The sequence below is a fragment of the Styela clava genome, chromosome 8 (genome assembly GCF_964204865.1).
Source record: "Styela clava chromosome 8, kaStyClav1.hap1.2, whole genome shotgun sequence".
Taxonomy (NCBI): Eukaryota; Metazoa; Chordata; class Ascidiacea; order Stolidobranchia; family Styelidae; genus Styela; species Styela clava.
The window spans coordinates 16,885,415-16,898,524 of NC_135257.1; the positions used below are offsets into that span (position 1 = coordinate 16,885,415).

Consider the following 13,110-nt stretch of genomic DNA (forward strand, 5'->3'; position numbering starts at 1 on the left):
AACATTAATACACTGGGCAACATTAATAATGATTTAATGCCGTTTCATATCTATTTTTGTATTTAACCGTGTAACGCACGTCGTAATTTAGCATATCAGCATTTAGAGATGACATACATTTGGAACAATTGAAGGCAAAAATATTGTAATATTCTTAGATTTTATTGTCCTTGGAAATGCCGGTTTAATATTAAATAAGTTAAGGATATTTTCAAATAAATAATACAATTATAGTAATACATTTACAATTTTTTAACATCTAAATCTAGCAATGTGGAAAACTCCCACTATTGAATAAATATGAAATTAGAATAGGATTCGGATCTATTTAACTATAAATTATTCTACATTGCCCATCCCTACGTACAAGTACGTGGGTAACATGCCTACCAACCAAAATAAAAAAAAATTAGAAACACACCAGCAATGGAACTAGGATTTAGGAAGAACGAGGACCTCTGTCACGCTAGCGAAATCCTGCTGCTCAAAAATACGATGTCATAAAAAGTGTTTCATTATAAAATTTATGAATAAAAAATAATTTAATTGCACTGAGCAAATGAGGTCTAAAATTTCGTTAGGGTTGGGTTTCCGTGGCTATTGATTAGAAATACTTCGCGAAGTGGGAACATACTTTTATGACATCGTATATTTTTATGTAGGATTTCGCTGACGTGACAGTGGCGAACGAATAGCGTTTATATGGCAGTATGGAGTGAAAATTGAAATGATTTTCGTGCCTAGCCCCTTCCAACTGCTCTGTGGCCCTCTTGAGGGACCCCGGCCCTATGGTGGGAACCGCTGCTATAGCTATTCAGTGGGGCTGGGAATGGTTAACCCGATTTTAGATGATTAACGGTTACGATTTAATTTCACCGTTAACTGATGTGCCAGGCACATATCATCTTTATAATGTACAATTTCTTCGAAAATGATTAGGTAATCGCAAATTTATCTTGGAAAGGACCCAATAAATGTGAAAAATAATTGAAATACAAATATTACTGATTATAAAAATTTGACAACAATAAGTTCAGAATCAGTTTTTGATCAAAATATATTGCTCACAATTTCATTGAAAAGGGGTCAACGTCACCCAACAAGTGCGCAGTTGATTCAGTTTTTCTTTACGATATCTCAAAGTAACATTTGCACATTAAAAATTTGTCACATAAAAGACATATAACGGAATCGGTTTAACTAAAAATACTTCCGTATATTCACAGATAAGATAAGTTTATTTCGACTTCATAATCAGCAAAGAGGCAATAAACTGGTTGATAAAAACAAATAAATAAAACTGAATATGAAATCAGGAGAGTAAAAAAACCTTGAATGTATTGTCAGAAAGAAGTGGTATGTGTTCACTCACCTGAAACTATTGAATCAAGTCATTCACTCTCGCATACACAACCATAGGGCATTAACAAAATTAGAAAAAGCACGCTGCATATCTTGCATCAGAGCCCGCGTTGCCAGATCCCAGCTATCAGAAAAGCCAAATCAAGACATAAAAAAGCCAGAAAAAGTCAACAATTTTACTAAGTACAAAAGCCTCATGAATTGTCATATTTTAAGTCTTTGGCACAATACTGATGCTGATGTAGAGCTATCAGTTAATTTAGTGAGCCACACAAATGTCTTTTCGGTTGCTATCATGACGATTTCCACTTCAGCCGGATGAAGGGTTTAAAGGTAAAAAGGATTAATTGAATGGCAGCACCAGAATCTACATTCGACACAATACAGTCAAGCTGACATCTATATGGAACAGTCAAAAAACAAAATAAAAAGAAATATCAAGCGGGCAGCATTATATTACTGTATTACCATTCATCAAGCGGTCAGCATTATATTACCATTCAATAATACAGGGTGCCGCTTCAGTATGTGATATATCTACATGTTTCTACTTAAACTTGTGATATGCCTTGAAAAATCTCACTATATCGTACTTTACTCTTGCAAATTTTTTAAATTTTGAAACCATCAATTTTATTAAAAAATTATCTAACCACGTGCCGCCTGCAGGTAATAGCTAATTCAGTACCGTAATTTTAGCGTAGTTAATCACATCGTTTGTGAGACTAAATTTTGATTACAGCAACTAAACTGAAGCTCCTCGGAGGGCATAATGACAATTAAGTTATCCAAATTTTTTTTGGAAACAGAACTAAAAACTGACAAATAATACGCAAAACTATAAGAACGAGGCAATGTTTACAACCATGCTTGAACATCGGTCTGAGAGGCTGCAGAAACTGCAATTATTTCTTATTGGGTATGGTTAAAAGCGTTAAGGTAATAAACAAGGAAATCGATGCTCGGGAAAATCCAAATGTTAAGTCGGCAAGTACCGGTACCGGTAATAGGCTATTGTATAGACACTAGAATAGGCTTAAAAAAGCCAGAAAAACGACAAAAAGCCAAACAGAAATTCTGACGCCAAACGTGTTTGAAAAAAGCCCAAAATGGCAAATTTGGCGTTAAAAAAGCCAATATGGCAACTCTGAGCAGAACTATTATGAAGCTATTCGATTCATGAATAATTTCGAGCGATACCATTGTAACGTAAGAAGATAAAATTATAACTTATTGTTGCGTCGAACCAATGAGCATATATACAATGAGTGGAAACTTGCAAAGATTTGCTCATTATGGCATTGTTTCCTGCATTTTTTACGTCGTCCAGCTAAATGATTCGTTACATATGGAGAAAACGCATTGCTCGCTTCAAAAATCCCTTGCTCTAGCCGAGTCGGGTGCGAAATTGGCCGTATTGAGGTCTTTAATTCTTCAATACGGTTCCATTACATTTGAACCCACGTACATTTGAACCCATGACAATTGCACCTGTATGCTATTGCACCTATGAAATATTTTTTGTTTCACGGATAGTTAAACCCATACTAACCCTAACCCATGGGTTTTAGCACCCGCATATAGATTGAACCCGTGGATATACGCATGTATACGCATGAACGATATGTCATCGAATTGGTCGATACGAGAAAATCAGTACATGTAATCAGTAATCAGTGTTGCTACGATAAAATGACCTATTGTGGGAAATGGAACACACTATTAAAATGAAAGGGTTAAATACATTATAATTCCAAGTTACACAATGCATCAAATTGGTCGATACGAGAAAGGCAGTACATGTAATCAGTGATCAGTGTTGCTACAATAAAATGACCTATTGTGGGAAATGGTACACACTATTAAAATGAAAGGGTTAAATACATTATAACTCCTAGTTACACAATGCACATTCGCTACAACATATCGGATTTGTAGAATTCGCAACATTGCGAAAATACGAATCACAACTAGCTATAAAATACTGTATATGCGGTCTTAGGGATAAAGACTGTTCACCCTAATATTCAAAGTTCGATTCCCACGTTATTAATTTCACGTGTTATGGAATGTGACTCCAATCTGGATTCCCTCAGACGATAATAAGCACACGATGATGATTGTCGAATTGTGTATATTATTGAAAAGATGCACGATCCAAATTCCAAATACAGATAAAATTGTATACACGTAACTCCTAATGCAGTAAGATTACGGTCAGATCACAAGTCATATATCGAGTGAAACAAGAAACACAATATTATAGAGCATTCTCGGCAAACCGGAAACGATTCGTTATCAAATTGGTCGAAACGAGAAAGGCAATACATGGAGCGAATGCATTATCGCTGTTGCGAAACATAATGCGGCCTATTTTGTGAAATATTACATGCTATTAATATGAAAGGGTTAAATACATTATAATCCATAGTTACACAATGCACATTCGCCACACCTTCGTATTGCCTTGCTATTTTATAGTGATTCTCTTATTTTGACGTAAGTCGGCGCACCGCAATTAATTTAACAAAGCAAGACATTTTTAATAGTCTAGTATTGGTCGTGAATACTTGCCACAACTGGAACATTATTAGTCAGTAAAAGTCTGTTATTTCAGCGCTACAATTACAAAAGCCGTTCCCCGAGGATTTCGTGAGACAAAGCTAATGCTCGAAGCTGTTGGGATGGGACTCATAATCAGGGAAATCCTAATATTGAATTGCTAAATTGAATTCAACATACTACTTATTTGAAGGGGTATGGTGGCCCATCGTTGTCACGTGTAAAATTTAAAAAAAAATGAAAAAAAAAATGAAAAAGCGAAAATAAAAAAATAGTTGTGAAAAAACATAAAAATAATTGAAAAAAAGAAATAAAAAAAAAATTTAATAAAAAAATTAAAATTAAAAAAAAAAAAATTGGATAAAAATAAAATAAAAAGGTTGACAACGATGGTCCGCATCGTGGCCCATCGTTGTCACGCGTTTCTATTTTTGGAAAATTTGATGCTGCTTGGGACCAACGTTGTCAGGCTTAATCCTACACGCACAAATGTGTTTCCTGGGTTTCTAACTCACTACTGATTTTCATGAGCAATATCCAATAAATTCAACATGAAAATGTTCTATAAATTCTCCATGCTACAAGTTCAACCACAAGCAATATATTTATAATAATGATAAGAGAATATAGAATTGGATACGAAAATTTGTTTTTACGTGTAGAAGATAATTTAATTGGAAAATGCTGCTTAACTGCTCAGACACTCGTGCGATGCCGGTACGGTTCCGTCTGACCGTACCGGTACCCATGCAATCACTCGTGAAAGAATGGGAGATACGGATAGTCTCGTAGAATATAGTCTACTGAAACACTCTCTGCGCTTACCCCATACCGTACAGCCGTAACGTACCGATCCAGACAAATGATAAATCGCCCGTGCTCAACCATTTATTTCAATCCATACCTCGACTCACTATATTCTACTAGGATCGAGGTATGGATGGACCTTTCCCCGAGCATCGACTTCCTTGTTTACTTCGTGACATTGGCCAATCAGCAAGATGCAAAAAGTGACGTAACAATGCCCCCTTTTTGCATCCGCTCAGACACTTTTCTCACTCAGACAGATTTTCAAGCGTGATTGTAAACATTACCTCGTTTTCGCATTTTTGAACTCTATTCGTTAGTTTTCAGTTGTGTTTTGAGAACTTGAACAAAAATCAGATAATTCAATGATCACTCTGTCTTTCTAGGAGTTTTAATTTAATTGCAGTAATAAAAGTTAGTGTAGAAATAGCTGTGATAGACTAGCCTGAAATTCTTTACCGGTACTTTTAAAAAACAGATTGTTGTATGCGATGAATTATAATGATGGTTTGAAACACATATCCCATTTTACAGGCGCCAACTCGCAAAAGCATTCCTAAAATAGCCCTGACAATTTTGCAATGGTTAAGTATAGGGAGAATTTTCCGAGGGTCAAAGTTCGGGGAAAGGTCCATTGAAATAAATGGTTGAGCACGGGCGATTTATCATTTGTCTGGATCGGTACGTTACGGCTGTACGGTATGGGGCAGGCGCAGAGAGTGTTTCAGTAGTCTATATTCTACGAGACTATCCGTATCTCCCATTCTTTCATGAGTGATTGTATGGCTACCGGTACGGTCAGACGCAAAGCGACTACCGGTATTTGGTAAGACGGTACCGGCATCGCGAGTGTCCAGCCAACTGAGTAGTTAAGCAGCATTCTTCAATTAAATTACCTTATACACGTAAAAACAAATTTTCCGAATTTTCGTATTCAATTCTATATTCTCTTATCATTATTATAAATATATTACTTCTTGTTGAACTTGTAGCATGGAGAATTTATAGAACATTTTCATATTGAATATTGCTCAAGAAAATCAGTAGTGAGTTTGAAACCCAGGGAACACATTTGTGCGTGAGGATTATGCCTGACAACGTTGGTCCCAAGCAGAAGCAAATTTTCTAAAAATAAAAACGCGTGACAACGATGGGTCACGAGGCGGACCATCGTTGTCAACCTTTTTATTTTCTTTTTATTCAATTTTTTTTTCTTTATCTCATTTTTATTTATTTATTTTTTTTTAATTTTAATTTTTTTTTTAATTATTTCTATGTTTTTTTACAACAATTTTTTTATTTTCGGTTTTTTATTTTATTTTTTATTTTTATTTTCAATTTTACGCGTGACAACGATGGGCCACCATAAAGGGGTTAAAAAACATTAAAACCCATAGTTACAATCCACCTTCGCTACACCGGTATCCACATAACCAAAGTTTTGAGCTATCGGGCGTTTTTTGCTAGCGTCAGAACATCCGGCTAAGGCCTGCGTGCTCCGGAAAGGCTCACGTTTCCTCATCCTTTTCGCTGTTAGGAACTGGACATGTCTTCAGTATAACAGAATATTGATCATTTAGTTTGATTTAGATATTATAGATGCTGACCAGCACCATGGTCGCTAGGATTCTTGTTAAATTAGCAATTGCAGTTTTGTTTCTTTCCAGTTTGTTGTTCTTCTTTGTACCTTTGTATCAACACAAAGTTTTGAGTGATCATTCTGAAGAAATTTTCAAAAGTATGACAAGGTAGGGTTTTCAATTAATGTATTTTTTTCATAGTTTCACTCGGAATATGACTCTGCCCAAAGAGCCACTGATACACGAGAGCGTATATATACAGGGTGATCAGTCCAAGTGTAGGCAAATGTTAATTAAAATATCTACAATATAAATGTAAAAGAGAAAAAAAAAAACTATTTTGCAGAAAATAGCAAGATAAAGATAAATAATAGAATTCATTATTATTTTTCGATATATTCTCCTATTGCCTTCACCACACGCCTCGATCTGATTGGAACTTGACTGCACGAGGCACGTATAGTTTCTTCTGAAAATTTGTCCCAACAAGTCATCAATCTATGATTTAGCTGTAGCAGTTGTTCTCAATCTGAGTTACGCACACCCTTGTGATACGCGGGAGCTTTTCAAGTGTTACGAAAGCAGCTTTGAATTATTGCAACAATTAACTTATGTTTCCGCTAAATGGCGTTTATGGCGCTCGTGTCTCTTAGAGATCGCTCTTGCCTGTTATTGTCCACCTAAAATGAAACGGGCATGTTTTTGCCATTTTGCTCGTTACTTCAAAATACATCTCCAGTGGTGGGATTCAAATTTTTTGTAAGTCGGTTCCATCACAGAAGTAATATTTTTCGACCGGTTCGGTTACAAAATGGCATATTTTTTAAGCAAATAAACTGATTATTTTTAATTACTTCCTAATTAACATTTCAAAATAATAGTTGAGTAAGCATCATTATGTCAAAATTAGCATCGAAATCTTTGATGATGTTGAGGATTGTCTATAATGCTGTATATAATATAACTTAAAAACCTGAATGTGTATGATCTACTGAAAACTCATGCTTGAATGTTGATCTTCTATAAAAATGGTGTTATTCTATAAAATAAAAATAAACACAAGAAATATTTATCAAAAAAAAAAGAGTTTACTGAAATTAAACTCAAATTTTATAGTCGTCTCGTGACTTGTACTTATGACGCAACAATTCAATTTTCAAACAAACAATCACAAAATGAAAATTACCACAACTATAAAAAATGACCACAATTTATACCTGTTACGTGCGAGCTTGATCAGTTCAAAATAAAAAAAAAACACGGTTCTATAGAACCAGTGCGAACCGGCTGAATTCCACCATTGATATTATCATAACCACTAAATTATCCGAAACCTCGGACAAATAAACTTTGATAGGTGCTAGCAGCTATCACTTACGCTCCTTTCTTTGCCGATTTATTAATGCAGACGCGTTGTGACGCACCACGCAAAACGGCGAGAACATGCTCGTTCCGTTTTCGGTGGACAGTATCGGCAAGGGCGATCTGCAAAGACAAGGATGTGTCGCGCTATAAACGCTCGGCAAATACAAAAGTTTATTGTTGCAATAATTTCAAAGCTGCTTGCGTACCAGTAGTGGTGCACATACCTCAGACTGAGAACGACTGCTCTAAAGCAGCGTTTCCCAAACTGTGACACTAGTGTTCGTGGGCGTCTTCCAAGTGTTCTGTGGAAAGGGAATCAAAAATACGTCTAAAATGATCGCCATGATCTTTGGAACATGGAGTAGTCGCCCAATTACCGTTCGATATCCCGTTACCGTCGGCCCACGGTGTCTCCAAAATGTCGTGTACCACCTGTCACGTGTGCCCCACTTGTCCCATGTGTACCACTTGTACCGCATGTCCCATTAGGATAGCATTAGAAACCATACTATGACTGAAATTGAATCGAATCACTGAAACATTATACAAAGTAGTAAACGCGACGCGGATTGTGATGATAAATTAAAATCCATGTTCTTTTCCTGTTGCACCGCTTCCATCCCGACATTAGACGACATGCGGGATGCGTCAAGGCAGCATCAAAGTCATATCCCTTTTCCGAGAAACAGCAATCCCAACAATAGAAAGAAGCTTTGCATGGCGTTTCGCATATAGAGCACAGTTTTCCTCTGCTTTCCGAATTCATTTCGATAAATTGTAATACTGTATCGATCTAACCTTACTTGCTCTATCAGTCTATCTAAACACGCACAATCTATAATATCGCTACTCTTGAGTTTCTTGAAACTTGTACGGCACTGTGTATGACGATTACTAAACGTCACAATCCACAATTCTTGCACTTGTGCGCAACAACACGTCTGCAGAAACTATCATATTTGTTTAAATAAATAAGTCTTGCGGCGAAACATTACTAGGTTGCAAAGCAATTACGGTGCAATCGATTTAAGTAGTTTAACCAAGGGTATGCAACCTTCAATACAGGAAGGAGGGCCAGATAAAGATGACTGAGTAAAACCGCGGGTCGCACTTTCAGTCACACAAACATTTTGGTTATTCTTGCTATGACAGGGTTATCAGTTCCGGAATATATCTGTGTATATATCGGATCGGAACCGATATCTTCATTAGACGTGACATTAGAGGCAAACACTAAGACTCAGGGGTTCTCAACCTGGGGTTCACGAATCCCCAGGGGTTCACGAGAAGATTTCCAGGGGTACTTGGATGACAGTCGAGTTTTCGTGTTTTTTTTTTTTTTTAATATCCTTTAACAGAGAAAAGGTTGAGAACCCCTGCACTAAGTAATGGAAAGTTAACGACATAGAATGGTAGAATGCATGGATGGATCAATATACACACTATTTAAATTAAGAAACAATAGAACATTTATAATAAATGCAATATGTAAAATAATCAATCATACTAGGTATGTTTAACACAATTCTGTTAGTTTCCGCGGCGCATTTGGCAACTCGCCACGGCGAACCCATTGGGAACCGCTACATTACACAATCTTTATCATTTTTAGGTTTCATTTTTTGGTGTTCCGCAAAGCGAGATAAAAAGTGTAAGTGTTCCGTGACCGAAAAATTTTGGGAAACGCTGCTCTAAACTAAAGCATAGATTGATTACTAGTTGGGACAAAATTATAATGGGGGGTTATAATGATAATGAATGATAAATAAAAAAAAAAGTATATATACAGTAAACATATATATATTTGAAGGCAATTTGAGGACTGTCTTGCATATATATTACTGGCTACTACAATTCCTATCTATTATCAAATTTTTCACCTGGGATAAAAGCGTACAATTTGTCCGCATTTCCAAGTTGTGAACCAAGATGGCGGAACAAAATAATGGGCTACAGTTTCTTGTACAGTCCCGCTCTGTTGGATTGGACTAACGACTTATTCAAAGCATTTTCAAATCTCATTCCCTCATTCTGAACCGATATATACACAAGATAAATTACTCTGCAAGTAATTGGCGAATAAATAATTAGAAAATTTTTCTATCTCAGATGGTTTTGTAATCACTTATCGTAATCACAAATCGCTAACCTGTGCCTGTCAGAATATTTTCAACACTCTGGGCGTCAAATGACAATTTTAATGTATTTCTCTAATACGTTTAAAAAACACTTTAATTTACTGAAACAGCAATCCCGATGAACATTTGATACATATTGTTGTTGTTGCATGCGGCGATCGTCTGGAAGAAGCATTGATCAATATTAAATCTTCATTACTATTCACAAAGCACAACATTTTTTATCACATTTTTGCTGAAGATGCTCTTCATTCCGGTTTTGTCGAAGGGTTAGTGCATTTGTATACATAGAAGCTATTTAACCCGAAAATCGTATTTTTTTTAAAGATTCTCAAATTTTTTTTTAGAATTTGGTCTTTGCCTGTAAAGTATCGCTCCAGCCTTCAGTATAAACTTTATAAAATTACATATCCTAAGGACGAAAACGCGAAAGAATGGAAAGAACTATGCAAATTATGCGCATCACAAAGATTATTCTTGCCGACGGTGCTTAGTGAAGATATCGATTCTGTAATATTTGTCGACACTGATGTCATTTTCCTCAGTGATGTGTTTCAACTTTGGAGCGTTTTTGCAGAGTGAGTCAGTTTTTTAGTTTTTAGTTTTTTTCTCTGTCCGGATCCAGCGACAATTCGCAATACAATGAATACAAATAGTTTGTTGTTTATATATACATTTTCGATTCTGTAAATATTGCTAAAATTCCTAAGACAACTTTTGTACGACAACCCTCAAATTTTAGATTCAACTCTACACAATTATCCGCGATGTGCATTGAATATGAAGATGAAAAGATGGGTTGGTACAACAGACTCGGAAGAACTCCATACTACGGGAAAACAGGTCTCAATGCAGGAGTAAGTGCAGTTTTTTCGGAAGCAAGCTGATCAACAATGCAAAGTATGTTTAGCATATTTGCAAAGTTTTCGATCTGAACCTAACTTACTGAGCCGCCTTCAAAGATGGCGTAACAATTCATCTCTCGAACTTCAACGAAACTTTTTCGGTACTCCCGTAGTATGTTAACCAAGATGGTGGACATCGGAACGTAGTATCTGTACCAGGTTAGGCCATAATTTTATTCCAATTTTTCTTATTTTAGTTCTATTACGAGTTCGGAGACTAGCCAAGTAACTCCCGTTGTATTTGCATCTGAAATTATGGCCTAACCTTAACCTGGTACACATACTACGTTCCGATGTCCGTCATCTTGGTTCACATACTACGGGAACGGGAGTACCCTTTTTGCTTCTGAATAAGAACAAGATATCGACAGCACTTTATGTAGCTATATACTGTATTTCTACGGAATGTTGTTGATTGATACGTTTTCATTTTAGATTATACTCATGAATTTGACTCGAATGCGAAAGGCCAAGTTCAGAAATGATTTCAAACATAGTTTGATGACATGGAAAGATATGCTTCAGCCTTTGTATGATAAATATCAATACAGTTTAACATGGGGGGAACAGGATTTACTCAATATCATATTTCACTATAATTCTGGTAACTAAACAAACTTCGCTGAGGTTTTGTATTTTTTACGCAGGGCCCGCCTTGACCATCGCGGCGCCATATGAAAAACGGATCGAACGAAGCCCTGCCTGTGTATATCTATGGGCAATAACTGAAAACTAAGCCCCTATTTATTACCTTCTGACTAATTAGACAACGATTTAAGTTATTTTACACCAACTTTACGTGCATAGCTTAAATACTCTGCAAAATACGTGACAAATTGGTCCAATTCAACATTTTACATATAGAATACGCCTATGTTCTCTCTTAGGAAATTGTCGAGTTATATTGTTTACAGATATGCTGTATGAGCTCTCTTGCGATTGGAATTATAGACCAGACCACTGTATGTTTGGTCAAATGTGCAAGCCTGCCAAAAATGGTGTGAAAGTTGTTCATGGATTCCGAGGTGTTTATCACAATGAAAAAGAACCAGCATTCAAGGCTGTGTTTGACGCTATCAAGGCGCATGATTTTCAAGATATGGAGGAAAATCTCATTCAGGTTGGGCGGAACAAAGAATGCTATCAAACTAGAAGCATCAAAATTTTTTGATGGATCAATATTGTGCTTCATAATCGGATTATTTGTAGTTTCAGTCAAAAATATATTTAGGTTGTTGTATATACGTGTATATGTAAAATTGGTTATGAAAACAGCAATATCAACAATTTTTACTTTTCAATTTATTTACAGGTAATGGCAAGAAATCTAAAAATGACTGAAACTACAAATTGTGGAAAAGAACACAATTGTTTTCTGAAGGGGTTGCGCAAAGCATTGGAAGATAAATAATTTATTGTTCATCAACAATTGATATTTGATTACATATGATAAAGAATTCAAAGTTACATTTTTTATACTTTTTTGCGCGGACGTTTTTGTGGCATTACATGTAATAATGGATCTTTTTTTGGTTTTCAATAATCGTCCTTTTTTGAAAATAAATTCTCATATTACATTTCATCACATTGGAATGAACAAGCGAAATGAGATTTCTTAATCCTTTGTTGTTTTACCACGATTTGAATGAACAAGTGGTTATTCGATGGAAATTTCATATAACCTAATAGGAATAAATCGCTCTTTTATACTTTTGTTTTATATTCAAGAATTCCACAAATGATACATTTCCTCCATTTTCTTACATGCGGGATTTAGGCCTAAAAGGCCTTTGATTGCACAGGTTTGGAATGGCTTCATAGTAAATTACCAAACTATCGTCCAGGCCAGATGCTGTAATCTAAAAACGCTATTTTGATTGCAAAAGCTTACCTTGATTCGCATGCATAGTTTGCATTTTCGCAATTACAAAATCAAGTCGTTCGTCGAAGTACAAGACACTTTTCTCGTGTAGACAAATTTTCAAACATGGTTGTAAACGATGGCTCGTTTCTGTAGTTTTGAATACTAGCTATTTGTCAGTACTTACTTAGCTATGTTCCTGAGATTTGGGTATAAATCGAATAACCCGAGGAGTTTTAGTCTAGTTGCGCAATGGCATATGCTGCGATAGACTCGACTGGAGTTAACTATGAGCACTTTCAAATGGAGGAGGTTGTATCGAATCAAGATGTTGGTTATATACAGGCATTTGTTGGTATTCTCTATTTTCCTCAGTATAATTTATCGTTAGACTCACTCCTTCATATGTGACGCTGATCCATAAGCATCATTGGTTTATTGCGTCTCCCTTCACACTAAAATGCATTTTTTTTATCCTTCCTAATTATGTTTGTACAATGTGTACTTGGCATGTAAGTAAATAAACTACT

The 13,110-nt window shown here is 35.8% G+C and overlaps 1 protein-coding gene across 1 annotated transcript; it reads left to right on the forward strand.

Moving 5' to 3' along the window:
* The first annotated feature begins 6,312 nt into the window (after positions 1-6,312).
* LOC120345660 (glucoside xylosyltransferase 1-like) lies at positions 6,313-12,722 on the forward strand. Its single transcript, XM_039415191.2, has 7 exons — positions 6,313-6,479; positions 9,925-10,083; positions 10,162-10,392; positions 10,557-10,671; positions 11,155-11,323; positions 11,634-11,839; positions 12,032-12,722. The coding sequence occupies exons 1-7, from the start codon at positions 6,331-6,333 to the stop codon at positions 12,128-12,130; spliced, it is 1,128 nt and encodes a 375-aa protein (XP_039271125.2). The 5' UTR covers positions 6,313-6,330; the 3' UTR covers positions 12,131-12,722.
* The last annotated feature ends 388 nt before the right edge of the window (positions 12,723-13,110 follow it).